Here is a 26,671-nt window from a genome sequence, read left to right as displayed (position 1 = left end):
CACAAGCTCTGCATCTGCTTATCGCTGCCTTGCACCCGGCCCACGTCTTCTTTATAGTCCTCATGCTTAATATATCTCACCGTCTTCCCCCATTCAACTGTCTGTGTCTTCGTCTGTCTGCCTCCATACTGGCATCCATCCCTTGCCCTCCTCCCCACCTCCCACCATGTCTCTTCCTCACTTCTCCATTGCTCTCCACCCTCTGGCTGTTTCTTTCTCTGTCTGTCTGTCTTTGTACCCCCTCTCTTTTTCTACCTCACTCCTCCTTCCCCCTCGCTCTCCCATCTCTCCTCTCTCTCACACCCCTACCTTTCTCACTTTTCTTCCCCGTCTCCCTCTCTCTACCCTACCCCCTCTCTCTCCTCCTCTCTCCTCTCTCCCTCTCCCTTTCTCCCCCTCTCCTTACCTCTCTCTTCCCCTCTCTCTCTCCCCTCTCCCTCCCCCTCCCCCCCTCTCTCTCTCTCTCTCTCTCACTCTCTCTCTCTCATTGTTTGTTCCCTCCCACCCAGTGGCCCAGGTCAGATGCTGTTCACAGCTGGTTCCCCTCAGTGACGCCAGCACTGCTCAGCGTTTGAACAAAAATAGTCAAGAGCTTTCATCCCCTGAGAAGACAAGGAGGGCTTTGACTCGGGAGTTCCGCGACGGCTGACCGCGTTCCTCCCGAACATATCATTCTCTCCTATGGCCGGCAGGCGTACCTGAAGGCTTGGATCCTGCCTGTTCCCCATTTCACTGACTGATGCAGGAGAAACTTCCAAGTATCTGCCTGCTCCTGTCCCTGACTACCCTCCTCCACATCCCGCCCCTGTTCTCCAACAAGCCCATTCCCTGCACCCCTCCCCTCCTCCGCTCAGTACCCGTCATCACCCCCATCCCCTCCTCCTCTTTGATGTTCCCCCTCTCCCCACTTCCTTTCTCTCCTCTATCCAATTCCTCCTACTCCTTCATGTCCCGGGTCCCTCCCTCTCCCCTTCCCCATTGCCAGTTCCTGTTTTCCTTCCTGCATGCCAAGACTCCCTGCTAACCAATTTCCCCCACCCTCTTTGTCTCCATGCCTCCACCATCTAAAGCTTACCACTCCCCCACCTCCATCTTAACCTTTCGTCACCTCCCGTCCCCTCCCCTTCCTCTCCTTCTCTGCTCCCCATATCTCTCCTCTTGTCTCCCCATCCGACCTCCTCCTCCAAATCTCCTCTCCTCCTACCTCCGTCCATTGCCATGTTTTCCCGTCTCCCCCCTCGCCACCAGCACCCTTCACCTGCACCTCAGCCCTTCTTCCTGTTCTCTGTCTAGCCCTTCGTTCCCCCTCCGCTATATCATGCCTCACTACACCCCATTCCCCATCTCCTCCCTCTGATTCTTCAATGTCTCGATTTCTTGCCCACCAGTCTCTGCTCCCCATTCCATCTCTGTGTCCCCCTCGTCCATCAACTCCCTCGCCCATGACACAACCCATTCTCCCTCTGCATCTCACCATCCCCGATCCCTCCCCATGTTCCTTCCCCTCTCACTCCTCCCCCTTCTCCCCTCTCTGCCTCCATCCTGTTTCATAACTCCAGTACATAAAACGAATCGAAAATAAAACACGGAGCCAGGAGGTAACGCGTGTTTTCTTCAGTTTCATTTTTACTTTAGTGTAGCGCTCACATATGACGTGGTGCTGTGATGACGCATGACCGTTCACATAGTTTTACATAAAACCCATAATGAATTATTTAAACAAAGGATGCTTAATCAAACAATATATTTATAATATTACTCAAATATTACTGAAATATTAAATCCACTCCCCTGCTCCGTCTCCTCCTCACCCCTCTCCCATGCACTCCATCGCTATCTAGCTCCTCTCCCCCTCACTGTCCCCTCCTCCACTCCATCCTCTGCAAGTTCGGGATATTGTCATTCAATGCATTTATACCACCAAACGAAAGAGGATGGTATACACACACACACACACACACACACACACACACACACACACACACACACACACACACACACACACACACACACACACACACACACACACACACACACACACACACACACACACACACACACACACACACACAGTGATAATTACCACAAATAAATTAGCAAATAATAAGGTTTAAAAGCACTTACAACGCTTCAGACGTGATGAGACCTGGCTGGTGGCAAGGGTGCCAGCTCTCCTTCCCTGAGGGCTCCCAGGCAACAGCTACCCACAAGTCTACCCACAGGCCATCAAGTCTCCTAGTTTTCTCCCTAGCGGAGTTACCTGCCACCAAAACAGGCCCTTTGGCCCATTGTGTCGGTGCTAACCAATGACCACTTAAAATCAGTGGTCCCATTTAACCCCTTCATCCTACACACACACACACACACACTCCCAGCAAATCCTCCACTCACTCCACATGCCCTCAAGGGGAGGGGGGAGGTGTTTCGATTAACCTGCCAACCCCGCTTGTTTTAAGTATTTGTTTTATTTAGTGGTACAGCATCAAACAGGCCCTTCCAGCCCTTTGAACCGCTGGCCTAATCAATTTTACAATAACCAATTAACCTACTGACTGGTATGTCTGTGAAATATGGGAAGCAAACTGGAGCGTCCAGGGGAAAAACTCAGGGACGAACAAACTCCTTCTGGTGTTCTGGTGGCGCCAGAACTGAACTCCCAGCTCCAGAACGCTGTCACTGGGACGTGGGAGGGAACCGGAGATCTGGGGGAGATCCCACAGCATCAGGGAAGAGTGCTCAGACTCCACACGCTTTGTAGCAGGTGGGGATTGAACTCTGCTCGCCAGAGCCTGTGAGACCAAGGCTCGACCCGATGCGCCACTGTGCCGGAGACTGTTTACTCTGTGGCCGGCTGACACAAACAAGGGAAGCTCTGTCAGAGCGTCAGGATGAACTCAGGAAGAGCGGGCTGGGTGGGGGAGGAAGAGAACACGAGGGCTGCCATCAGCCTGCTCCTCATGTGTTCATCCAGCTTCCCCCTGCCTCCCTCGGGAGAGCAACTCCCACATCTTCCCCACGCTCTCACATCACAGATCTCTCCAGAAATCCCAATCAGATTGGCTCAGCCAGTAGAAATGCTGCTTCTCAGCCCGGGTGACTGTGTGTGTGTGTGTGTGTGTGTGTGTGTGTGTGTGTGTGTGTGTGTGTGTGTGTGTGTGTGTGTGTGTGTGTGTGTGTGTGTGTGTGTGTGTGTGTGTGTGTGTGTGTGTGTGTGTGTGTGTGTGTGTGTGTGTGTGTGTGTGTGTGTGTGTGTGTGTGTGTGTGTGTGTGTGTGTGTGTGTGTGTGTGTGTGTGTGACACAGTATCTATATGTATGTGACAGTTGGTGTGCATTTGTGTATGTAAATGTGTTCTTCTCTGTGTGTGTGCCAGTGTCTTTGACAGTAGGTCTGTGCGTGCATGCGAATTGACCATGAACCTGACAGATACAATTAGCTACCACTGCTACTGTTAGGTTCGCTCAGCTCAGAAACAGACCCTCAGCTCCTTTGCCCTGTCCAGTCCGTGCCATGCAAGATGCCCATCTGAGCTAGTTCCATTTGCCCGTGGTTGGCCCATATCTCTATAAGCCTTTCCTTTCCATGTATGTCCTTAAAACCACAGATATAGGAGTAGTATTAGGCCATTCAGCCCTTCGAATCTTTTCCATCATTCAATCATATCTGATCTTATTTTCTGTGTCAACTCCATTCTCCTTGTAACCTGTGACATCCTGACTAATCAAGAACCTATCAGCCTCCACTTTAAATAGACCCAATGACTTGGCCTCCACAGCCATCTGCAGCAATGAATTCCACAGATTCACCAACCTCTGGCTAAAGAAATTACTCTTCATTTCTGTTCTAAAGGGACATCGTATTCTGAGGCTATCCTAGACTCCCCAACAAAAGGAAACATCCTTTCCAAGTCTACTCTATCCAGGCCTTTCAATATTTGATAGGTTTCAGTGAGATCCCCTCCCCCCTCATCCGCCCACTTCCTTCTCAACCCCAGCGAGTACAGGCCCATAGCCATCATGCACTCCGCACCCTTTCATTCCTGAATCATTCTTGCAACCTTCCCTGGAGCCTCTCCAATGCCAGCACATTCTTTCTTCGATATGGAGCCCAAATCTGCCCACAAAACTCCCAAGTGTGGTCTGACCAGTGCCTTACAAAACCTCAGCATTACATCCTTGCTTTTATATTCTCTTTCTCTGAAAACGAAAGTTAACATCGTAGTTGCATTCCCCACCACTGACTGAACCTGCAAATTAACCTTTAGGGAATCCTGCACAAGGACTCCCAAGTCCCTTTGTGCCTCCTATTTTTGAATTTTCTCCCTGTTTAGAAAATAGTTTCCACCTTTATTCCTTCTACCAAAGTTTCCAAGTGTCTCCTTGGCATTGTAATTGTACTCACTTCTGGCAGCTTGTTCCACATATCCAGCACTCTCTGGGAGAAAAAAGTTGCCCCTTTAAGATCTGCCCTCTGCCCTCTAGTTTTAGAATCCTCTACCTGGGGGTGGGGGTGGGGGTTGGAGGTGAAGCTGGTGGGGAAAGATACAACCATTCACCTTCTCCACATGCCTGGTGGTTTTATAAACCTCTAAGGTCACCCCTCAGCCTCCTTCACTCCAGGGAAAACAGTCCCAGCCTGTCCAGCCTCAATCCCTCCATCCTGGTGAATCTTTACTGCCCCCACCCCCCACGCAGCAGATTGGTTGAGCACTGCAGGGGTTAAATGCTATCCTGGATAAGGATGATAATGTGTTAGTTTGTGTTAGTATTCATTATGTTTTAGTTGTAGTGTTGTTTTATTGTAGAAATAAACATATTTTTGTAAATAAAAGCAGGGACGGGGTGGGGGAGTTAGATGGTGTTTTAACGGGAACAGTGTGATCTGACTCTCTCTTGCCCCCCCTCCACATCTTTCTCCCCCTCTATCCCCTTCTATCCCTCTCTCTCCTTCCCCCTCTTTCCCCTTCTCTCCTTTCTCCTCCCTCTTCCCCCCACCCATCACACCCTTCCCCCTCGCCCCCTCTCCCTTCTCCCTCTCTTTCCCCTCCCCTCTCCTCACTCTCTTCCCCCTCTTTCCCCACTCTTTCCCCCTCCCCCTTTCTCTCCCCTACTGTCTCCACTCTCTCTTTTCTGCTGTCTCTCCCCCTCTCACTCCCGATACAGGTGTTGTGAGGACTGCCAGCAGTGGATTCCAGGGGTGCTGTTCAGCCCCCGCAAGAGGCGCCTGCGATTCTACTGCGCCGAGTGCAGAGGCAAGTACTGTGACCTCGTTCGCTCCCGCAACCACCCTCCCCCCAACTCCCTTTCACAGGGAATTCATGCCTCCACCTCGTCCCAGAACAGCAGCCTGTCCGAGGACCTCTGTCCAGTATCTGCACGTCGTTTTAAGCCAACCCTCCCCCCACGAGTATTCCACCACCACCCCTGCTTGTGAGATTGCTTTCAGTAGTCAGCCATCTGGCCCATCCTCAACTCTATGATCTGGCCACAAACGAGAAACTCTGCAGATGCTGGAAATCCGAGCAACCCACACTCAGCAGACCAGCCAACATCTAGGAAAAGAGTAAGGTCGAAGTTTCGGGCCAGGACCCTGCTGCTGATCTGCCCGTGGACTCAGCTCCACCTACTTGCCTTATCCCCTCCTCCCTCAATTCTCCCCCTCAAAACTCTATCCAAATGTGTTATTTTCGCTAACTCGGTAAAGCAGCTAGCATAACCGCCGAGCCCTTCCACCCCTGACATTCTCCCTTCTTTCCACCCACCCCCCCACCCCCCCGCCAAACATACGAAAACCTGAAGCCACATCCCACCAAGCTCAGGGACAGTTTCTACCCCCCATTATCAGTCTCTTAAACAACCCTCTTGTACGATAAGATGGACTCTTGATCTCATTATGACCTTGCACCTTACTGTTTTCCTGCACCGCACTTTCTCTGTAACTGTGACACTTTATTCTGCACTCTGTTATCGTTTTACTCTGTTCCACCTCAGTGCACTGTGTAAACTGTACGAACAGCACGCGGGACAGGATTTCCACCATATCTCAGGACGTGACAATCATTAACTCATTTCACTATCAATCCCAATTATATTTAGTGAGGAAGCCTCTACTGGATAGAGTCAACCCCCACCCCCCCACCCCGGGAAAAGCAGTTTCTCTTCACCTCCAAACACAAGAGATTCTGCAGATGCAGGTAATGCAGAGCAACACACTCACTCACAGAATGCTGGAGGAACTCAGCAGACCAGGCAACATCTACAGAGAAGAATAAACAGTTGACGTTCTGGGTCAGGACCTAGTCTAATTCTCCTAATTTCTGCCCTGAATACTGAGGCCCTGTCACCTGATTCTAGCTTCAAATACCAGTAGGAAGAACCTTCCTGTCTCTCATCGTGATTGGCAAGAGAGGCAGACAGAAAACCTGAGGGAAGAGCATCTTTGGATGAGACGGCAGTGCTGCACGGTCGCGAAGCAGTTAGCGTGATGCTCGCTGTTGCAGTCCCAGCAGTGAGATCGGGGTTCCGTTTCCCCGCTGCCTGCAAAGAGCCTGAACGCTCTCCCATCACCGCACAGGTTTCCCAGCACAATCCATACTGGATTGACGTATCTCACTGCACGTTTTGATGTACAGGTCAAAGATAATGCTAGCCTCCAATCTTTGACACAAACAGGCCCTTCGGCCCGCAATGTCTGTTCTGAACACAAAGCTAAATTAAACTGTATGTCTCTCTAACAGCCTCTTACACACCTCTGTTATATCTGCCTCCACCACCACCCCTTGTTACAGGCACCCGCCACTAAAGACAAACTGCCCTGCACATCTCCTTTAAACTTCCACCCTCTCACCTTAAATGGATACCCTGTATTATGTACATTTATTCCCTGAGGGGAAATAGGCTGGCTGTTCAAAAACTATCTCTGTCTCTCATAATTGTATAAATCTCTTTCGGGTCTCTCCTTAGCTTCGACCGCAGACAGCCCATAGTTTGTCCAACTTCGTGACCTCTAATCCAGGCAGCATGCTGGTGAACCTCTTCTGCGCCCTCTCCAAAGCCCCACTCGGCCCCTCCGTTGGTCGGGGTCGGCTGGGGATGTTGCATCCGAGCTGTCCACCGTGTTTGTGATACGCAAGCCAGGGGTTACGATAGGAAGCAGGCTCCCCTGGGCTGACAAATCCAAAGGAACAGCAGAGACCGATACAGTTTGGCCCCAGTGGCGTCGCAGGAGTTGCCAGTCAGCGTTGAGCTCAACATCGGACTGCCTTGGTGACTCCAGCTCCGGAATTTTCCTCGGGGTTTACTTCCCCGTGAGTGGGTACGGCCGCAAGGCAGCAGAGGTTTGAGATCAGAGTTTTCCTTCCAGATGAGCTGCCAACCACGGCTGACGAAACCCATCTGCCCGAGGCGACTGGTTTTAAGACACCAATAACCAGCCTCTGCCCCCTTCTCCTGTCAGTGGAAACGGTTCCACTGGCTTAGTAGCTAAGCCACACGTGAAGGCCAGGAGTTCAACGCTGACTGTCAACTCATGCGACGCCATTGGTGCCAAGCCCTTATCACACTCTGCCGGTTCTCTTGGAATCATCAGCTGCGTGGAGAGGGGGAGCCTGCCACATGGGCAACAACTGGGATAGCAACATCCATGGCTGACCCTGACCTCACGTAACCTGCCTTTGCGCCTTCTCCTGTCAGCCGAAACAGTTCCGCCGGGCTTAGTAGCTAAGTCACACTTGAAGGCCAGGGACTGGAGTTGGCTGTCCGAGGCTATTTAAGATGCACGGCGTTGGGAGCTTTTAATAAGCAGTAGCAGTCTATCCCCACTACCCCCCCCCCCCCCCCCCCCCCCACCCTGCCTATGACAACCTTAAAGAAGCAAAGTCGCCACATCCTTCCTGTAACGGGGCAACCAGAAGTGCCCTCTCTGCTCCCAAGTGCGGCCTCACCAAAGTTTTATACAGCTGCAAAGTGATTTCCTGGTTTTAATCCCAACCGACGCAGCCCAGGCAGGAAACGCTGCGTTACCACGGAGGGAGATTCCGTGAGCTGTACAAAAATGTCAAAATGAGAGGCTGGAACTCTCAGCACAAGAGACAGAAAATGCTGAAAGCCCCCGGCGGGGGTGAGGCAAGGTCTGTCACGTCAGCTGCCAGAGGAAGTGTTTGAGGCCGGTGTACAACTAATAAGGCACAGGAGGAGAATTAGGGCCTTGATTCTGCTCTGCCACGCCATCATGGCTGATTTATTATCCCTCTCAATCCCATTTTCCTGCCTTCTCCCTGTAACCTTTGATGCCCTGACTAATCAAGAACCTATCAAGCTCCACTTTAAGTATACCCATGACTTTCTCTCCACAGCTGTCTGTGGCAATGAATTCCACAGATTCACCACTCTCTGGCTTCTCTGTCTATTCTGAGACTCCCCCACTATAGGAGCCATCTTCTCTACGTGCACTCTATCTACTTCTTTCAATATTTGATAGGTTTCAATGAGATCCTCCTCATTCTTGCAGACTTCAATGAGTACAGGTCCAGAGCCATCAAATTCTCCTCATACATTAATCATAAGTACAAGGAAGTCTGCAGATGCTGGAAATCCAAAGCAACACACACAAATTGCTGATACATTAACCCTATCACTCTTGTACAGGCATATGGATAGGAGAAGTTTCGGGGGATAAGGGTTAAACGCTTCAGGGCAGCACGCCACCGCAGCAGTTAGCGTAACGTTATTACGGCAGCAGTGATCTGAGTTTGAGTTTGGAAGTTCTCTGCGTGACTGCTCAACCTCTCAGTCGCTTGACGTCCTGACTTCCCTGCCACTGTCGTAGATCTTTTCTCGCTGGGCAGAGGATCATCGCACTGAAGGGGTAGCTTAGCAGTTAGAGCAATTGCTAGCGGTCACTGATCGGGGTTCAATTCCTGCCGCTGCCTGTAAGGAGTTTGTACGTTCTCACCGTGACCGTGTGGGTTTCCTCCTGAGTGATCCGGTTCAAAGATCCAAAGGTACAGTTTAATGTCAGAGAAATGTATACAATATACATCCGGAAATGCTTTTTCCTCCCACATCCCAAAAATGTACGGGTTAGTAGATTAATCTGATCACTTGGTAATTGGGCGGTGTGGGGCCCATTGGCCAGGAGGGCCTGTTATTGTTCTGTATGTAAAGTTATGAGAGGCTCAGACAGACAGTATCTTTTTCCCAGGGTTGAAATGTCTAATACTTGAGGGCATGCGTTTGATGTGAGCGGGGTAATTTGAAAGGTGATGTGAGGAGCAAGTAGTTTTACAGAGAGCAGTGGATGCCTGGAACACACTGCCTGGGGTGGTGGTAGAGACAGAGACTTTTAAGAGACGTTTAGACAGGCACATGAAAATTGAAAGCTATGGACATTGTGTAGGCAGAAATAAGTTCAGTTGTCCATTTGATTACTAATTTAGAAGTTCAAAGTAAATTTTATTGTCAAAATGCAATTATACAGCCCTGAGATTCATTTTCCTGTGGCCCATAGTCAACAAATCTATAGAATGGTAACGATAACAGGATCAATGGAAGATCAGCCGGAGTGCAGACAACAACAAACTGTGCAAATGCAGATGTAAATAAATTGCAATAAATAATGAGAACATGAGATAAAGCCCTCAAAGTGAGACCATTGGTTGTGGGAAGATCTCAATGGATTGGCAAGTGAGTGAAGTTATCCGACTTTGTTTGAGAGCCTGATGGTTGAGGGGTAGTAACTGTTCTTGTAATTGGTCCAGCAGAACATTGTGGGCTGAAGAGCCTGTTGCCATGCTGTGTAAGACTCTAGGACACTGAATGCCTTTCCCACGGATGCTCCCTGACTGGCTGAATATCACCAGCACTTTTCTGTTTGTATTTTCAACATTTACCTCATCCTCACCCCTACCCCCTATTCCGCACCATTCCAGCCCTTAAAATGATCCTTTAGCTGCAGTCTAGATGAAGGGTCTGGTTCCCAATCGTCAACTGATTGCCGCCTCTCCCCCCACCCCCCCCTCACCCCACCAATATACCTGCGGAGTTCCTCCAGCCGCTTGTTCACGGTTATTATCATTCAACTGTACATGTGTACAGCTGAGCGAAACAACGTTCCCCAGGGACCAAGATGCAAGGCATGGTGCATACATCACACACAGCACAAAAAAAATACGAGTTGAGCACCCCCCCCCCGCACGATCCGAAATCCAAAATTTTTCTGAGCGCTGACACCACGCCATGAATGGAAAATTTCTCAAGGCGCTGGGAAGGTTCCCAGGCAGCGCACAGGCCTCTGCGCACCGCAGACAGTTCTGAGAAGTGACCTCACGCACCCTGAGTGGGGCCCCGTTGGTGCCAGTTTGTTCTCAGCTGTCGTCGTAGCCAGGCCCCCTTGCATCACTCACAGTCATCACGACGTGTTTTCTGCTCATTCTCTGCTTTGTGTTTTGGAGATTTTGTTGGAAATGTCAAAAGGGCCTGCAGTTACCCCTCTGGACAGATAAAGAGGAAGGATTTTTGTTTATCTATAAAACAGAGAGTAAAGTTGCTGGAAGAGCTGACGGCGGTGTTAGTGTGAATTAAGCGTCCGACAGATGAGAATGGTGTAGGAAGGACCACCATTATGACCTGAAGAAACAGAGGAACAAACTGTTAAAAGTTTTCTGCTGAACAGAAGCTAACGAAAAAGAGAAAAACGACACATAAAGCAGGAAATGAAGATCTCGTCGCGATTTGAAAGAGTGAATCTGTCGGCATCGGAGTGAACACAAGCCGCTTAACGGTATGCTGATCCCAAACCAAGCACTGCGAACTGATGGGTCATGACATGGTTCTGACTCAGGGTGATCGTGATGGCAATTGTGAAGGTAAAGAAGATACTAGCATACTTTGGTGACAGGGTGAAAACGTGTGATCAAAAGGTTAGAGGCACGTGCGTTCATAACAGAACAAGAAACAGTTTATAACATCAAAGGAAGATTGCCGCGACAGAAAAAAGCCCTTGTTAATGAGGCACACGCCACCTTGAAGAGACATTTCAAGTCATCTAACACAGTGTCTCCTCGTCTTGGTCCCTCAACAGCTCATGTTGTTCCACCAGGCAGTGACGATGGACCTTCTCCCTCAAGTTTCTCAAACCTAACGTCGTCTTCTGTAAGCAGCCGTCATCACGTTCCGATTTTTTTTTTTGGTGATGATTAAAAAACAAATCATTTTTGCACAAAATCTGAAATTTCATCTCCGCCTAGTCCCCTGTTTGCATGGAACATGATCAGCGTTGTTATTAGTTAAAAATACAATACTGAGGGTTTTTTTTTCCCAGTTTTCCTGTAATTAAATTCAATATTTTGTTTTCTATACCTTGTGTGAAACCTAAAAAAAGTACAATGCTGTGTGCCTTAACCTTTGAATCAAAACACGGCATCATAGTTGGAGACTGAAAGCCTGTTGTTTGTTATTGTTCAGCAGCTGATTCAGGTATTCTCCTGGTGCTGTTTCTGTTTCCCTGCACTCATTATATTTTCATTATATTAATGATATTAAATTATTTTTACTGTTAAATACATATGTGTGGTGAGCAAGTGTAAGACGAGGACTGCTTGCCAGTAGCACGTAAATTTAGAGTCAGGATTGATGGCGATAACAAATAGCCATTGGCTGTCCGCCTGGGCAGCCGAGATGGTGATAGCTTACCTTACTGATGATGCACAAAATTATTAAAAATATTATGTATAACTTAGGTGGTGTGGTGGAGATACGTCTCTAGCAAAGGAGGTGTGAGGTGCTCCTTCCCTCTGCTAGCCTGCAGGTCACCCTTGGGCGAGGTGTGGCATCAGCCAAGCCCCTCAGTCAGGGTCACTTGAAGCCACGGGAGCCAGTGCATATCACAAGTCCCGGTTATGCCACCACTGACGCCAGGCAGACAGTCTCTGAGGACTATTGATAATGGCTGCGATCACTCATCTTGTAAAGACACAGCCTAGAAGAAGGTAAAGGCAAACCACTTCTGTAGAAACATTTGCCAAGAACAATCATGGTCGTGGGAGCACCTTCGCCCACGTCATATGACACAGCACATAATGATGATAATGAGCTTAGAAAAATAGAGAGCTCTGTGGTAGGGAAATTCTAGGCAGCTTCTAGAATGGGTAACATGGTCGGCACAATGTTGTGGGCCAAAGGGCCTGTAATGTGCTGTAGATAATACGTTCTATAACAGTACTGTCCAAAAGTCTTAGGCACATATGTATATAGCTAGGGTGCCTAAGACTTTTGCACAATGCTCTATGTCATGTCTTTTCAGTTACCAAGTAACACTTAATACTATGAGCTAATACAAAGTAAGTGTTTTTTTTCTTCAACCACCTTCCTATCTTAAACAATATACAGTCCTGTGCAAACGTCTTAGGCACCCTAGCCATATATATGTGCTTAAAATGTTTGCACAGTACTGTATGTAATGGAAATGGGCCCCATTGCCAAGGTTTCTCGGTATGTAGATGCCATTATTCCAAAATACAAAAACTGAAACACTTCCAGCCCCAAGCATTTCGAAGAAAGGGTGCTCAACTTGTACTAAAACAATAATATTAACAGATTAAAACAGAAGTATGTAGGAGATTGTGTGTGTGTGTGTGTGTGTTGCTCCAGGTTCGGGTATCTGCAGTCTCTCTCGCTCTCATGTCTTCATGGTTGACTCTGTGCTCTGCTATTTGGCCCCTATTCCCTCTACCCACGGGATGGCTCCCCGATTGGAGTGCCCGAGGGTTCAGAACTGGGCTGCCTATTGTTGACAGACATGGCTCCCTCAGCTTAGGTAGTTTATCCCCAAGGGGTTTGGCAACAGAATGGTGCAACCCTCCTCACTGCTCCACCCTCAGTGCATTGCTCCCTCCCTGCACTCCCTCCTTGCCGTCCCTCCCTCAGCATATTGCTCCCTCCTTGCCGTCGCTCCCTCCTCATCGTCTCTCACTCATCATCGATCTCCCCGCAATGAGACACTCTCCTCACCACTCTGCCAACATTGCTCCCTCCTCACTGCCCTTCCCTCCTTGCTGCCCTCCCACAGAGTTCTCTCCTTAATTTCCCGGTTCACCCAGTCCTGGAGAAATGATGTGTTTTTCTCTCTCTCTCTCCCCCCTCCCCATTAATCCACCATTCATCCCTCGCTTTCTGTACACTCCCTCCTTCTCTTCCCTTCCACACTCTCTCTCCTTTCTCTTCCCTCTCTGCCCATTTCTACTTCTCTCTTTTCCATCCCATCTGCTTCACTCCTCCCCTTTCTCTCTCCTCACTAACCCTCTTTATCTGCCTCAACCTCCCTTTCCCATTTTTCCTCATCCCTCGCTCCCCTCAACTCGTTCCTCTTCATTCTTCTCATCCTCCTCCTTGCACCCTCCCTGACTCCCTTCTTTCTGTTACCCTCCTCCCTCCTCTTCCCATTCCTTCTACTCTCTGCCCCTCTCCTTGCTTCCTTGCTCTTTTTTGCATTCCTTTCTTTCCCCTCGATGCATTTCTGTCTCCTCTCCCTTTCTCTTTTTCTCTATCTTCCTCTACTCTCTTTCTCACCTCTCCATCTCCTTCACTTCCACCAATTCCCTTTCTCACTATCTCCCTCTCACTCTATCTTTCCCTTTCTCACACTCACTCACTTTTTGTGTGTGTGTCTTTCCCTCCTTCCCACATTTCCTCTTTTTTCTCTCTCCCTCTCCCACACTTTTTCTCTCTCCCCTCCCTCTCTCTATCTGTTGCACTCTCCCCCATTATCTCTGTCTCCCAATTTTCTCTTCCCTCTCTCTCTTTCTATCTCTCCCTCCATTCTCACTCTTTCTCCCCTTCTCTCTTTCTATCTCAACTCCTCACTCTCCCTCTTCCCCATTCTTTCTTTCTCTCTTTGTTTCTCCCCCATTCTATATCTTTCTTTCAATCTCACTCTCTCACCCTCCCTCTCTCCCCATTATCTCACTGTCTCTCCTGCCTCCATTCCCCGATTGTCTCTCCCTGTCCATCTCTCCCCCACTTATCTCTCTTTTCACCCACTTCAGCGAAGCGACGGGAACTTGGGAGGAAGTTAAACTATTACAAGGTAAGGACAAAGATCATCCATTCTTGCGTGATTGCTGGTCCTGTCCAATTGTTGTTTGGTGTGATTCCTGTAAGGACTATGAGCGCTCATTGTGTGATTGTTGATTAGCGTGATTGCCACCTGGATGATGAGTTGCCAGTTCTCGTGTGATTGTTGTTTGGTTTCATTGGTGTAAGGACAAAGAGTGCCCGTCGTTGGATGATTGTTGATTGGTGTCTTTAAAGTCGAAGAGCGCCCGTTATTGTATGATTGTTACTTGGTGGTGATTGCTGTAAGGACGAACAGTGCCTGTTCCCATGTGATTGTTGTTTCTAGTGATTTCTCTTCGTACAGTGCCTATTGCTGTACAATTGTCATTTGGTGATTTGGGTCTATGGACAAAGAACGCCTGTTCATGTGTGATTGTTCTTTCGTGTGATTGCTGTAAGGACAAGAAGCTCCCATTCTCGTGTGATTGCTGTTCTCCGCGGGTACTGTAGGCGTTTACCCCCGCCCCGAACTCCCGTCCCAGTCCCACCTTGCATTCCCTGTCCCAATGAAGGGTGAGCAGAATGCCTTTCAAGTTGTGAGCTTGCAACCCCCATATATGCCATGGTGGGGAATGAGTGTCTCTCCCTCTTTCCTCTCTCTCTCTCTCTCTCTCTGCCTCTCTCCCTCTCTCTCTCTCTGCCTCTCTCCCTCTCCCTCTTTCCTCTCTCTCTCTGCCTCCCTCCCTTTCTTCCCTCCCTCCCTCTGTCCATCCATCACTCTTTGCCTCCCTCTCTACGCCATCACTATCTTGCTCTCCTCTGTCTCCCTCTTCCTCTTTCTGTCTGTGTCTCACTCCCCTTCCTTCCTTCATGTCCATCTCTCTCCGTCTTTCTCTCTGTCTCGCTCTTTCTCTCCCCCTCTCCCTCTGCCTTCCACATCTCCAGCTCTCCCTTCGAAGGGTGAGGTTTTGCGTAGTGGTGATGGGAAGTTCTCTTTTGTCTCCCTGTGCCAGCGTTTTGGCTGCGGTGAGTGCGAGGGCTGCTCCGTGGCCACTGACTGCGGTGTGTGTCGGGGATGTGCTGCCGGGCACTCGAACAGTGGCAGGAGGCGCAAGTGCATCAGGAGGTCTTGTCAGAAACTGGTGAGTGAATTCCACCCCCCCCCCTCCCCCCCCACCACCAGATCAGGGTGCTTCCCACCCCAGCACAGAGTCTGGGACAACTCCCCCTTCCGCTCCTGTGAACAGAGATACAAGACCATAAGATCTAGGAGCAGAATTAGGCCATTTGGCCCATTGAGTCTGCACCGCCATTTCATTATGGCTGATCCATTTCCCTCTCAGCCCCGATCTCCTGCTGCCTTCCCTTATCCCTCCATGCTCTGACCAATCAAAAATATTTCCAACTCCTGCCCTCCCCGCCATCTAGCCCCAGGTTTCACAAACCACCTCCCATCTCTCCCATAATCACAGGCTTTGGGGCCTTTCTCCCCTCTCTCCCCTTTCCCACCCAGGGGACTGGGATGTCTACCCCACCCTCCCTACAACCCAAGGTATCTCACCCCTTCATTCTCACCCTGAAGTCTGGGATGTTCCCAACCCCCTCCCCATGCACCTTCACTTAATAACTGTATGCAGATATAAGACAGTAAGACATAGCAGATTCGAGCTATATAGCCCATCGAGTCTGCTCCGCCATTCCATCATCCCTGATTTTATTATCCTTCTCAACCCCGTCCTCATGCCCTGACTAATCAAGAACCTATCAAACTCTGCTATAAATATACCCAAAGAGTTGGCCTTCTAAGTGTGTAGGTGTGTGTTTGTGTATATAGGAGCGTACGTGTGCGTTCATGTGTATAGGAGCGTGTGTGCGTTTGTGTGTCTGTGTGTGTGTGCGTGTGTATGTGTATACACACACTCTCTCCCGCCCTCCCTCTCCCTCCTTCTCCCTCCCTCTCCCTGTCTTTCTCTCTCTCCCCTCTTTCCCTTTCTTTCAATCTTCTTCTCTCCCTTCCTCTGCTTCTCTCTCTGCCCCTCTCTCCATCATTCCCCCTCTCTCCCCAACCCCCTCTTCCCCTCTTCCCCCTCTCTCTCCCCTCCACCCTTCTCTCCTCTCTCCCACCTCTCCTCTCTCTTCCTCCCCCCTCTCTTCCCTCTCTCTTCCTCCCTCTCTCTCTCTTCTTCCCCTCTCTCTCTTCTTCCCCTCTCTCTCTTCCTCCCCTCTTTCTCTTCCTCCCCGTCTCTCTCCCCCTCCCCCTGTGTTCACTGCTGTGTTGTCTCCCTGCAGAAAGAGATAAGGGCAGAGTCACGGTGCCGGAGATCGTCAGGGGAACCAAAGGTACGTGTGCGGCTCATTCGTCCACCCAGCCTTGTGTTTCGATGTGTGAATGCTCACCTTTCATTCTGTATATCAGGGAGATCTCTTTATGGAGGAGTGCATTGGGGGCCAGGGGTGGAAGGTGTTGCATGGGGCAGTACTGTAGACAGGGTGACTGCCACCCCGTCCACCTGTCCATTCTGTGGCCGGGAGGAGTCGGTGTCCCACGCTTATGTGGAGTGTGAGACTGTGGAGCTTTCCAGGGCCACCAGGGAATTGACTGTTTTACAGACAGTAATAATCGTATTTTAATTTGAATTATTCACTGTCTGGTAAATACTGGAAGTTTTGTACTTTGTGTGTTTGTTGTGTAAATAAACTTCTATAACTCTGTATAAAAGAAAGGGGTGGTGAGGAGGAAGTGCTGCGGGAGGGGCAGCAAGGAGGGAGCGCCCGCCGTCTGCGGGGAGGGTGATGAGGAGAGAGCTTCGCACTGCAGGAGAGGCAAGCGGGCAGTGACAAGGGAGAGACGCACTGGGGGGGTAGGTGATGAGGGACTGTTGTACTGCTGGCAAGGTGGTGAGAGAGCACTGCGCTGCAGGAGGGCAGTGGGGGCAATGCCGCGCTGGGGGAGGAGCACTCTACTGTAGGAGGGGCTGTGAGCAGGGAGCACCCAACTGTGGGAGGAGTGGTGAGGGGGAGCGCTGCACCATGGGAGGGGGGCGACGAGAGCTGTACGTCACACAGCACCAGTGTGTGTTACGTCCTGTTCTGTCCAAGCACGGTGGGCGTTACTGCAACCTCCACCCGCTAATTGAAATCCATTCCATGCGTAGAAAAAGGTGAAGTCCCACCTCCAGGCGACAAAACGGACGGCGATACAGAGATCAGAGCCAGCACACGTCACGTCTGAAGACAAGGATGGTGTCCCGTGCAAAGTTCCAACGGCAAGTACCACCCTCGGTGCCCAAACTCCCCAGGTGTCTCACAGAGATGGGATGGTGTGGAGGGAGCTTCACTCGGTGTCTGACCCAGGGAGTGTGTGATGGGACAGGGTGGAGGGAGCTTCACTCTGTGTCTGACCCCGGGAGTGTGTGATGGGACGGTGTGGAGGGAGCTTCACTCTGTGTCCGACCCCAGGAGTGTGTGATGGGACAGTGTGGAGGGAGATTCACTGTGTCTGACCCCGGGAGTGTGTGATGGGACGGTGTGGAGGGAGCTTCACTCTGTGTCTGACCCCGGGAGTGTGTGATGGGGCGGTGAGGAGGGAATTTCACTCTGTGTCTGACCCCAGGAGTGTGTGATGGGACGGTGTGGAGGGAGCTTCACTCTGTGTCTGACCCCGGGAGTGTGTGATGGGATGGTGTGGAGGGAGTTTCACTCTGTGTCTGACCCCGGGAGTGTGTGATGGGACGGTGTGGAGGGAGATTCACTCTGTGTCTGACCCCGGGAGTGTGTGATGGGACGGTGTGGAGGGAGCTTCGCTCTGTGTCTGACCCTGGGAGTGTGTGATGGGACGGTGTGGAGGGAGTTTCACTCTGTGTCTGACCCCAGGAGTGTGTGATGGGACAGTGTGGAGGGAGCTTCACTCTGTGTGACGGGACGGTGTGGGGGGGAGGTCTGATATGGTTGACAGTCACCCAATATGATACAAAGCTTGCTCTTGTGACAGGAGAACGTTGGCCTTATCTAGAGTAACGTCACTGAGTTTGGAGATTGCGAACCACATGTTAACTGGCTTCCTCCTTATCTGCTTATTTTGCAGAGAAAGATACAATCTCACCAGCAAGCAGAGAAGATTTTGGTGAGGACAAGCCTCCCACTCGGCTTCTTGCTGACGTATGAATGCAGCATGTGTGTTGTTCCTGTGTTGGGTGTGTCCCTGCTTTTGTGGGAGTTCCTGGCAGCGGCCCAAAGTGCAAAGTGAGTGGCTGGCGCCTGGGCCAGAACATGCAGATGTGTCGGAGCAGCCAGAGGCGCCTCTGTCTCCCTCCCCGCACCTGACTGTGACCTTGACCCTGGCGTTTTCGGCCGCCAGCTCCAACTCTTCCTTCCCCCTCCCTCGATCACCAACCACCCACACGGCCGGTGGAGATCCCGATCTCTGTCGCAGTGTGTGTGTGTGTGCGCGCGTGTGTTGAAGTTTCCACGCTCTCACTGTGACCCCGTGAGCTTCCACCAGTTCCACCGGCGACATGCGCGGCTGGTGGGTTATCCGTTCCCCACCCCGTGTGTGTGGGTGAGGGATGGGTAGGAATGCAGGGAGAGCAGGTTGCGGGTAAAATCTGTGGGGCAAGCAGATTGCTCTGGGGGCTGGCAGAAACTGGATGGCAGAACAGTCCCTCGTCGTCTGGGAACTCCTGCAAGAGTCAGACTTGAAGCGTGGCAGGGCAGGAGACTAGTCTCTCCCCCTCTCCTCCCCTCCTGCTCTCTCTTTCTTTCCCTCCATATCTGTCACACTCTCTCTCTCCCTCTCCATCACTTTTTCTCCCTCCTCTCTCCTCCCTTCCCCCTCCCCCTCCCTCCCTTCCCCTCCCCCTTTCCTTCCTCACTCCATCTCCCTCCCCTTCCCCACCCTCTCCGTCTCCTTTTTCCCCTCCCCCTCTCTCCCCCTTCCCTTTCTCCTGCCATTTCTCCCTGACTAGCCCTCTCCTCCTCCTCCTCTCCCCTTTCCCCTCCCTCTCTCTCTGCCCCCCGCCCCTGCTGCTCCCTGTGTGGGTGAAGGGAGGATCTGGGTGGTCAGTATCTGGGACGAGCTGCCTCTGTACCAGACGGTGATGCAGCCAGTCAGAATGCTCTCCACAGTACAGCTGTAGCAATTGGCAGGAACTGTTGATGACAGTCCGATCTCCTCAAACGCGTAGTGAAGTGGAGCCACTGGTGTGCCGCCCTCATTTGCATCAACATGTTGTGCTCAGAATAGTTCCTCTGAGAGGCTGACACCCAGGGAGTTAAAAGTTGCTGACGCTTTCCACCACAGTGAGGGAGTTCTCTCAGTCTCCCCTTTCTGAAGCCCACAGTCAATTCTTTGGCCTTACTGACCTAGAGGGCGATGTTGATGTGCTGCTTAACCAGCCAGTCTCTCACTTCCGTACGCCTCCTCGTTGCCGTCTTGAGAATCTGCCAACGACAGTGGTGTCATTGGCAAATTTAAGCCACCTAGTTCTCCAATGATCTGCAAAGACTGGAGGGAAATTCACTTGGGATAGAAATTACTCATTGACAACGTTGGCTAGATAGTTGGGAAGGCAACATAAAGTGGCTGCATAGAGGATACAGATAGGTTAAGTGAGCGGGCAAAGGTTCTGATGAATGGTGAAAGTCATGCAGAGATTCAGAATGGTTTATTTCTGATCATAAGGTGCAGGAGCAGAATTAGGCCATTCGGCCCATCGAGTCTGCTCTGCCATTTCATCATGGCTGATCCAATTTTCCTCTCAGCCCCAATCTCCTGCCAGCAAAGTGGAGAAAGAAGCATGATTTAAACTGAATTGGAATTGGTTTTGTTTTATAATTCTGCTCGAGGTCTCAGGTACCTCTTAAACGTATGCCTTCTAGTTCTTCATTCCCTAACTCTAGGGGGAAAGGACTGTGTACATTCACCTGATCTATGCCCCTCATGATTTAATACACCTCTATAAGGTCATACCTCAGTCTCCTGCGTTCCGGTCAGGCCAACCTTTCCCTGTAACTTAGTCCCTCGAGTCCTGGCCACATCCTCGTATATCTCCTCTGCACTCTTTGCAAAGTTAGTGACATATTTTCAAAACCATCTTGACTCTCGAGCTCAGTGCCTCAATTAATAAAAGCAAGCACTTCTTCACTACCATCCTATTAACCCGTTCATCCTCTTTCTGTGGACCACAACCCCAAGATCCCTCTGTGTGTCAGCACTGTTAAATATCCTGCCCTTGAATTTGTACAGTCCCTTGTAACACACACAAAATGTAGGAGAAACTCGGCAGGTCAGGCTGCATCTACGGAAAAGAATGAACAGTCGACGTTTCAGGTTGTGACCCTTCGTCAGGAGTGCGAAGGAAGGGGAAGGCGCCAGAATAGGAATGTGGGGGGGAGGAGGGGATGGAGAGGAAAGTGGACCTAGTTGGAAGTGGTAGGCAGGTGAAGGGGGGGGGGGGGGTTTAGCGGAAGGAGGGATTGATATTCATGCCATCACTCAGACTGCGTATCAGTGTTGCTCCTCCAGTTTGAGCTCATGGACTGACATGCCAGGACGAGAACGGTGACTGGGATTAAAATGTTTGGCCACCGGGGAGCTCCGCTTGTGGTTGGAGCGGAGGTGCTTGACGAAGCGGTCCCCCAATTTACGACGGGCCCCACCGATGTACTGCCTCTTCGCAGCTCTGGGAGGGCAAATCTTCCACTCCTCTGCCCACATGTAACTGTCTTCTGATCCTGCTCGAGGTCTCAGGTCTTGCTCTGTCGGTCTCTTAAATTTAAACAAACTCCCTCAAAAGAAAACTGGCAGGTCAGCTTTCATTTTAACTACGCTCCTAAACCGTGGAACTCAATACCTAAAACTATAAAAGATGCAGAGTCAGATACCAGCTCGAGACCTATTTATTCAACCTTGCTTTTCACCAACATGATTTTCAAAGATTCAAAGTACATTCATTATTAAAGTACGTACTAAGTATACAACCCTGAGATTCCTCTTCCCACAGACAGCCATGAAACAAAGAAAACCATAGAACCCCTTGAAAGAAAAATATCGACCACCCCCCCCCCCCCCCACGCGCAAAAAAACAACAAATCGTGCAAATGGCACACAGAATATAAAGCAGCAAGCTGCAAAGTCAGATTCCAGGTATATTTAGTGCAGTTCGATCTAGCTCTCCGTTGTACACTACCTGCAAGCTGTCCCGATCGAAATTGCAAAAACTAGCAGCAAAGAAAGGAACGACCAGAAACCAGAAACATTCGTAACGGGAACTACAGAGTACAATGCACAAACAGCATCAACTAAACCTTCCCAAGACCCAGGGCTCTGGCAGCATTACTCTTCCAAGTTTTGCACTTTATCCCATTGTGAAGCACTTTGAGCTACATCATCTGTTTCAAAAGTGCTCTATAAATAAGTTATTATTAGTGTTGTCACATGCACAGTGAAACAGCCACACACACAAAGCATTGGAGGTGCTCGGCAGAGCAAGAGTGGGCATTCGGTGGCAAGATTCCACCTAGTCTTGACTCACCCCAAGCCAAGGGCGAATGACTAACGTGGAAGCTTTATAAAGCACTAGTGAGGCCTCACTTACAGTATTATCAGCCGTTTAGGGCCCTTATCTTGGAAAGGATGTGCCGACACTGGAGAGGGTTCAAAGGAGGTTCATAAAAATGATTCCAGGTTTGAATGGCTTTTCGTATGAAGAGTGTTTGGCTCTGGGCCTGCCGTCACTGGAATTCAGAAGAATGAGGGCTGACCTCATTGAAACCTGTCAAATGTTGAAAGGTCTCGATAGAGTGGATGTGGAGAGGATGTTTCCTGTGGTGGGGAGAGTCCAGGACCTGAGGACACAGCCTCAGAATAGAGGGGTGTCCTTTTAGAATGTAGGTGAGGTGAAATTTGAGGAGGAGGAGGAGGAGATGAGGATCCAGAGGGTGATTGATCTGTGGAATTTGTTGCCAGAGGTATCTGTGGAGGCCAAAACCCCATGTATATTTAAGACAGAGGTTAATAGATTCATGATTGGTCAGGGCATGAAGGGATATGGGGAGAAAGCAGGAGACTGGGGCTGAGATGGAAGATGGATCAGCCATGATGAAATGGCAGATGGGCCAAATGGTCTCATTTTGCTCCTATATCTTATGGCCTAAATTGTGAAAGTCATTAAAATTCACAAGGGACAGGGATCTCGATCAGCCGAGGAACGGCATATGACACAGTAAATCTTATTAACTTTTGAAGGCAGGCTAAACGAGCTAGGGCTTTTCTCTCTGGCATGAAGGAGCGTGCGAGGTGACTTGATAGATATTTACAAGATAAGAGGCAGAGATCGAGTGGACAGCCAGAGACTTTTCCCTGGGTGGAAGTGTGATTGGAGGAAAGTATTTTTTTGGGGGGGGGGGTGTCTGTCAGAGGTAGGATTTTTTACACAGAGAGTGGTGGGTGCATGGAATGCCCTGCCAGGGGTTGCAGAGGCAGATATATTGGGGGCATTTAGATAGGCACGTGGAATGGAAGGCTATGTAGGAGGAAGGATTAGATTGATCTTAGAGTAGGCTAAGAGGTCAGCACAACATCCTGGGCTGAAGGGCCTGTGCTATTCAGTAATGTTGTGTGATCTCCCAGGCAGTATCTGTGGAGGAGGATAGACAGTTAATTTTCAGGCCAAAGACCCTTTATTGTTATGAGTCCAAACTACGGACTGTGTATTCTTCTCCATAGATGCCGCCTGACCTGCTGAGGTCCTCCAGCTTTTTGTGTGTGTTGCTCTGGATTTCTAGCATCTGCAGAAACTCTTTTGTCTGTGACGCGCAGTGAAAAGCTTGCAGAGGGCTCGTACGCAGATCATTTGATGTTGCAGTGTTCGCTGAGCTTGGCGATTAGCTCGCAAACGTTTCGTCGCCAGTCGGGGAGACATCCTTAGTGCGCAGTTGTGTGTGTTTCTCTCTGGAAGTGCTCGCATTTATATACCCTCCCCTCCCCCGTTCACTTGACTCGGTCTCATTGGCTACCCCTTCAGTCACCCTTTGAATTCAATTGGCTCACATTTCTTTGGCGCTTTAACTGGGACACCCTGGAGGTTCTGGCACAGGTGAGCTGAGAATTTTTAGCAGCATGGTTCTCTTCTGATATGTTGTTCCATAAACAACATGTCGAAATAGACGCACCTCTAAGAGAAAAGAAACATCAGATGCCTCAACCTGAGCTACCAATATTCTCCACCGTCCTAGATCAGATCGTTCCACAGTGCATTGAGATAGAACAAGGTAAAATAATAAACCTGGGCTACCAATATTCTCCACCATCCTAGATCAGATCGTTCCACAGTGCATTGAGATAGAACAAGGTAAAATAATAAAGTACAATGTAACAAGGTAGATTGTGAGGTCAAGAGTCCAACATATTGTACTAGGGAACCATTTAATAACCATTTAGAGCAGGATGGAAGCTGGCTTTGAGCCTGGTGGGACGTGCTTTCAGGCTTTTGTATCTTCTGCCTGAAGAGAGAGGAGAGGAGGGAAGAATGTTCAGGTGAGGGGGCTTTGATTATAAGACTATAAGATATAGGAGCAGACTTAAGCCATTTGGCTCATCAAGTTCGCTCTGTCATTTCATCCATTTCCCTCTCAGCCCCAATTCCTAGAACTTTGCATGCCCTGATGAATCAAGAACCTATCGACCTCCACCTTAAATACCCCCACTGACTGGGCCTTCACAGCCACCTTTGACGACAAATTCCCCAGCTTAGTTTAGAATTGGATTTGGTTTATTATTGTCTCGCGTACCAGGACACAGTGAAAACCTTGTTTTGCATACTGTTCATATACTTTGTAGATCAGATCATTAGTGCATTGAGGTAAATAATAACAGAGTACAGAATAAAGTGTAACAGCTACAGAGGAAGTGCAGTGCAGGCAGACAATATCTAAATCAGAATCTGGTTTATTCATCGCTGACATGGAGAATTTTGTTGTGTTTTGGCAACAGTACATTGCATTGAATAATGCAGTATTCTGCAAAAGCCTCGGGCATCCTTGCTGTACATAGGACTTTTGCATAGTACTGTAGTAATTTTATGTCAACACTGTTGCTGCCCCAAAAACAAAACAGTTTTTATGACATGTGAGCGATAATAAACCTGGTTCTGAAATGTGTCTCTATTAGGGACAGAGTGGGAAGTGGGCAGGGAGAGGGGAATCATGGTTTGGAAAAGGGGGAAGGGAGAGGGAAATGCCAGAGTATTTCTGTGTTGATCAATGAACCAGTTGTTGGGAATCAAATGATCCTGCTTGGTGTCGCAAGGCTGGGTGTGTCTGCTCCCATGCCCAGTGGCGTATCTAAGGTATGGGCACCGCCGAGCAGTTCCTGTTAAAGTCAGACAAGCCATCCTCAGATAGTGAAAACGGAATTTTCTTCAGATATGTGATCTGTCTTTGACTATCATGGGTGAGAAGCACTAGGATGGCCTTATTTCAGAGCTTTGTGTGAGAAGACCATGGAACGTTTCTTCACGAAGAAGTAGATGAAGGACAGTTGAGAAGAAAGTTGGAGGCGGGGGAAGCCAAGAAGTTGAGCAAGTTCTTCATGCCCTTCTTTGAAAAGCCCGGAACAAGTACTTCGACACGTTCCATGGAGTCGCCTGCACCTGCTACAAGTTAATTAGAATCCGAAGTTGGATCAAGTACAAATGTGTCACACACCAAAGAGGAAGTCAAGTCAGATAAATCCGAGTATGATGAGATTAAGAGTGAGGCTGCCACAGAGACCGTGGATGTGACAGGAGGGGAAGACAATGGTGGTGGTGGTGGTGATGTTGGGTTTATTGACGAGATTGAACCTGACGGCACTGAACCTAGTGAACTGGATGGTGTCAGAGAGCCTCGAACTGTCAGACCAGAGGTGATTGAACAGCATGATATTGGACTTCTGAAGTTCGACAAGGATACTGGAAAAGCAATTTTGCCTAACGCACTGAGAACAGAAATAATAAAGTTGGGTTCGAAGTATTTCCGGAACAGTGAGGGGCCTTTCCTATCAACAAATGACCACTCAATGAACAAAACTTGGTTCAAGAGGAAATTGGGAAATGGTCTTGGTGAGGAAGTGACTTGCTCATGGCTGGTCTATTCCCCTTCTAAAAAGTCTGCATTTTGTATCTGTTGTCTTCTCTATTCCCGGTCAGACCGTCAATCCTCATTGGAGCAGGAAAGTGGATTCAACCAGTGGAAAGCACCTGAAAGGATTAGTGTTCATGAAAATGCCAAGAATCATTGGGAATGCTTAACACAGTGGAAAGAAATTTAGCTGGAAACAGTTATTGACGCGGTGTTTCAGTCACAGATTGAGAAGGAAAAGCAGAAGTGGCGTGATATCTAGACGAGAATCCTTCACTGCATAAAACTCATTGTGACTCAGAACCTGGGTTTGCGAGGACACAGGGAGTCACTTCAGCTAGACGATGACTCCAATGTGGGATACTTCCTTGGCTTACTGAGACTACTGGCCATCTTTGATCCTGTCATAAAAGAACACCTCACTCATTTGGAAAGTTATCTTGGATCCACATCTTATCTTTCACCAAGTGTCCAGAACGAATTCATCCACATGATGGCATCCATTGTTCACCAGAGTTTACTGAGAAGCATTCGTAAAGCCAAGTACTATGGTCTCATGTTCAACTTGACTCCTGATCAAGCACACCGTGAGCAGATGTCAGAAGTAGTGAGGTATGTGGAAGTTGATTTTGAGAGGAAAACAGTCCGTGTTAGAGTCCTTCCTTGGTTTTATACAGATAAGCCAGAAGGATGCTGAGAGCTTGGTTGAAGACATCTTGAAACTTCTAGTGAAGGACAAAATGGAGCTACAAGATTGTCAGCCACAGTGCTATGACAACGCTGCTGTGATGGCTGGACACAGAAGTAGTGTTCATCAATGAATAAGTGAGAAAAACAACCCGGCAGTGTTTGTGAATTGTAACAATCACTCACTCGACTTGGTGGATGTACATGCAGCCAAGCAGGATAAAATGGTGGTCGCGTTTTTTGGAACCATCAAACGTGTTTTTCTCTCGTTCAACACAGCGCTGAGAAAAACTCAAAAACCTGTGGTTGTTAAGTCAGAGTCCAAGACCAGGTGGAGTGCAAGGACAGAAGCAGTGAAGCCCGTCAACAAGTACCTTGAAGGGATGATTCAAGTTCTCCAGGACGTGATAGACAATGAAAACGAGACCAGTGGAAAAGAAGTGACGCATGTTGAGTTCCGATTTTCTGATTTTTGCTAGGATTTTGGAACAAAGTACTTCCACGCTGCTGCCCTGGATTTGAAAGCCCTCTGAGATCATTTTTATGATGAAAGAGAAATGTTGGTCAGTGAGTCACTCAAAGAAGGAGTCGGTCTCTGCCAAGAATGAAATATTGAAGTTGAGAGATGAAAGAAACGAATGGCTGAAGAGAACTCGAGAGACGCTGCGTTAACAGCTAAGGAGGAAATGTAAAGAGTCACGAAGGGAACACTTGACCGTCTTCATAGAGAAATGGATGAAAGGTTCGCTCGTTTGCATGACACTCTCGCCGAGTTTGGGTTCCTTCTGGATGTCGAGGGACTGTGTTACGGCGCTG

General features: G+C 49.4%; 1 protein-coding gene across 12 annotated transcripts in view; it reads left to right on the top strand.

Moving 5' to 3' along the window:
* LOC140715821 (uncharacterized) overlaps positions 1-26,671 on the top strand; it is a 207,158-nt gene that overhangs the window by 136,579 nt on the left and 43,908 nt on the right. For 11 of the 12 annotated variants that reach the window (XM_073028226.1, XM_073028235.1, XM_073028234.1 and 8 more), the window contains 6 exons: positions 5,162-5,250; positions 14,041-14,081; positions 15,064-15,192; positions 16,340-16,390; positions 17,206-17,316; positions 18,135-18,173. In XM_073028226.1, the coding sequence (XP_072884327.1) occupies positions 5,162-5,250; positions 14,041-14,081; positions 15,064-15,192; positions 16,340-16,390; positions 17,206-17,316; positions 18,135-18,173 (460 nt within the window). The remainder of the gene's footprint in view (positions 1-5,161; positions 5,251-14,040; positions 14,082-15,063; positions 15,193-16,339; positions 16,391-17,205; positions 17,317-18,134; positions 18,174-26,671) is intronic. The other variant, XM_073028237.1, reaches the window with a different exon arrangement.

This window comes from Hemitrygon akajei, chromosome 24 (genome assembly GCF_048418815.1).
Source record: "Hemitrygon akajei chromosome 24, sHemAka1.3, whole genome shotgun sequence".
Classification (NCBI taxonomy): Eukaryota; Metazoa; Chordata; class Chondrichthyes; order Myliobatiformes; family Dasyatidae; genus Hemitrygon; species Hemitrygon akajei.
Note: the sequence above shows the minus strand (reverse complement) of the source record. Positions and strands in the feature narration are given on the sequence as shown.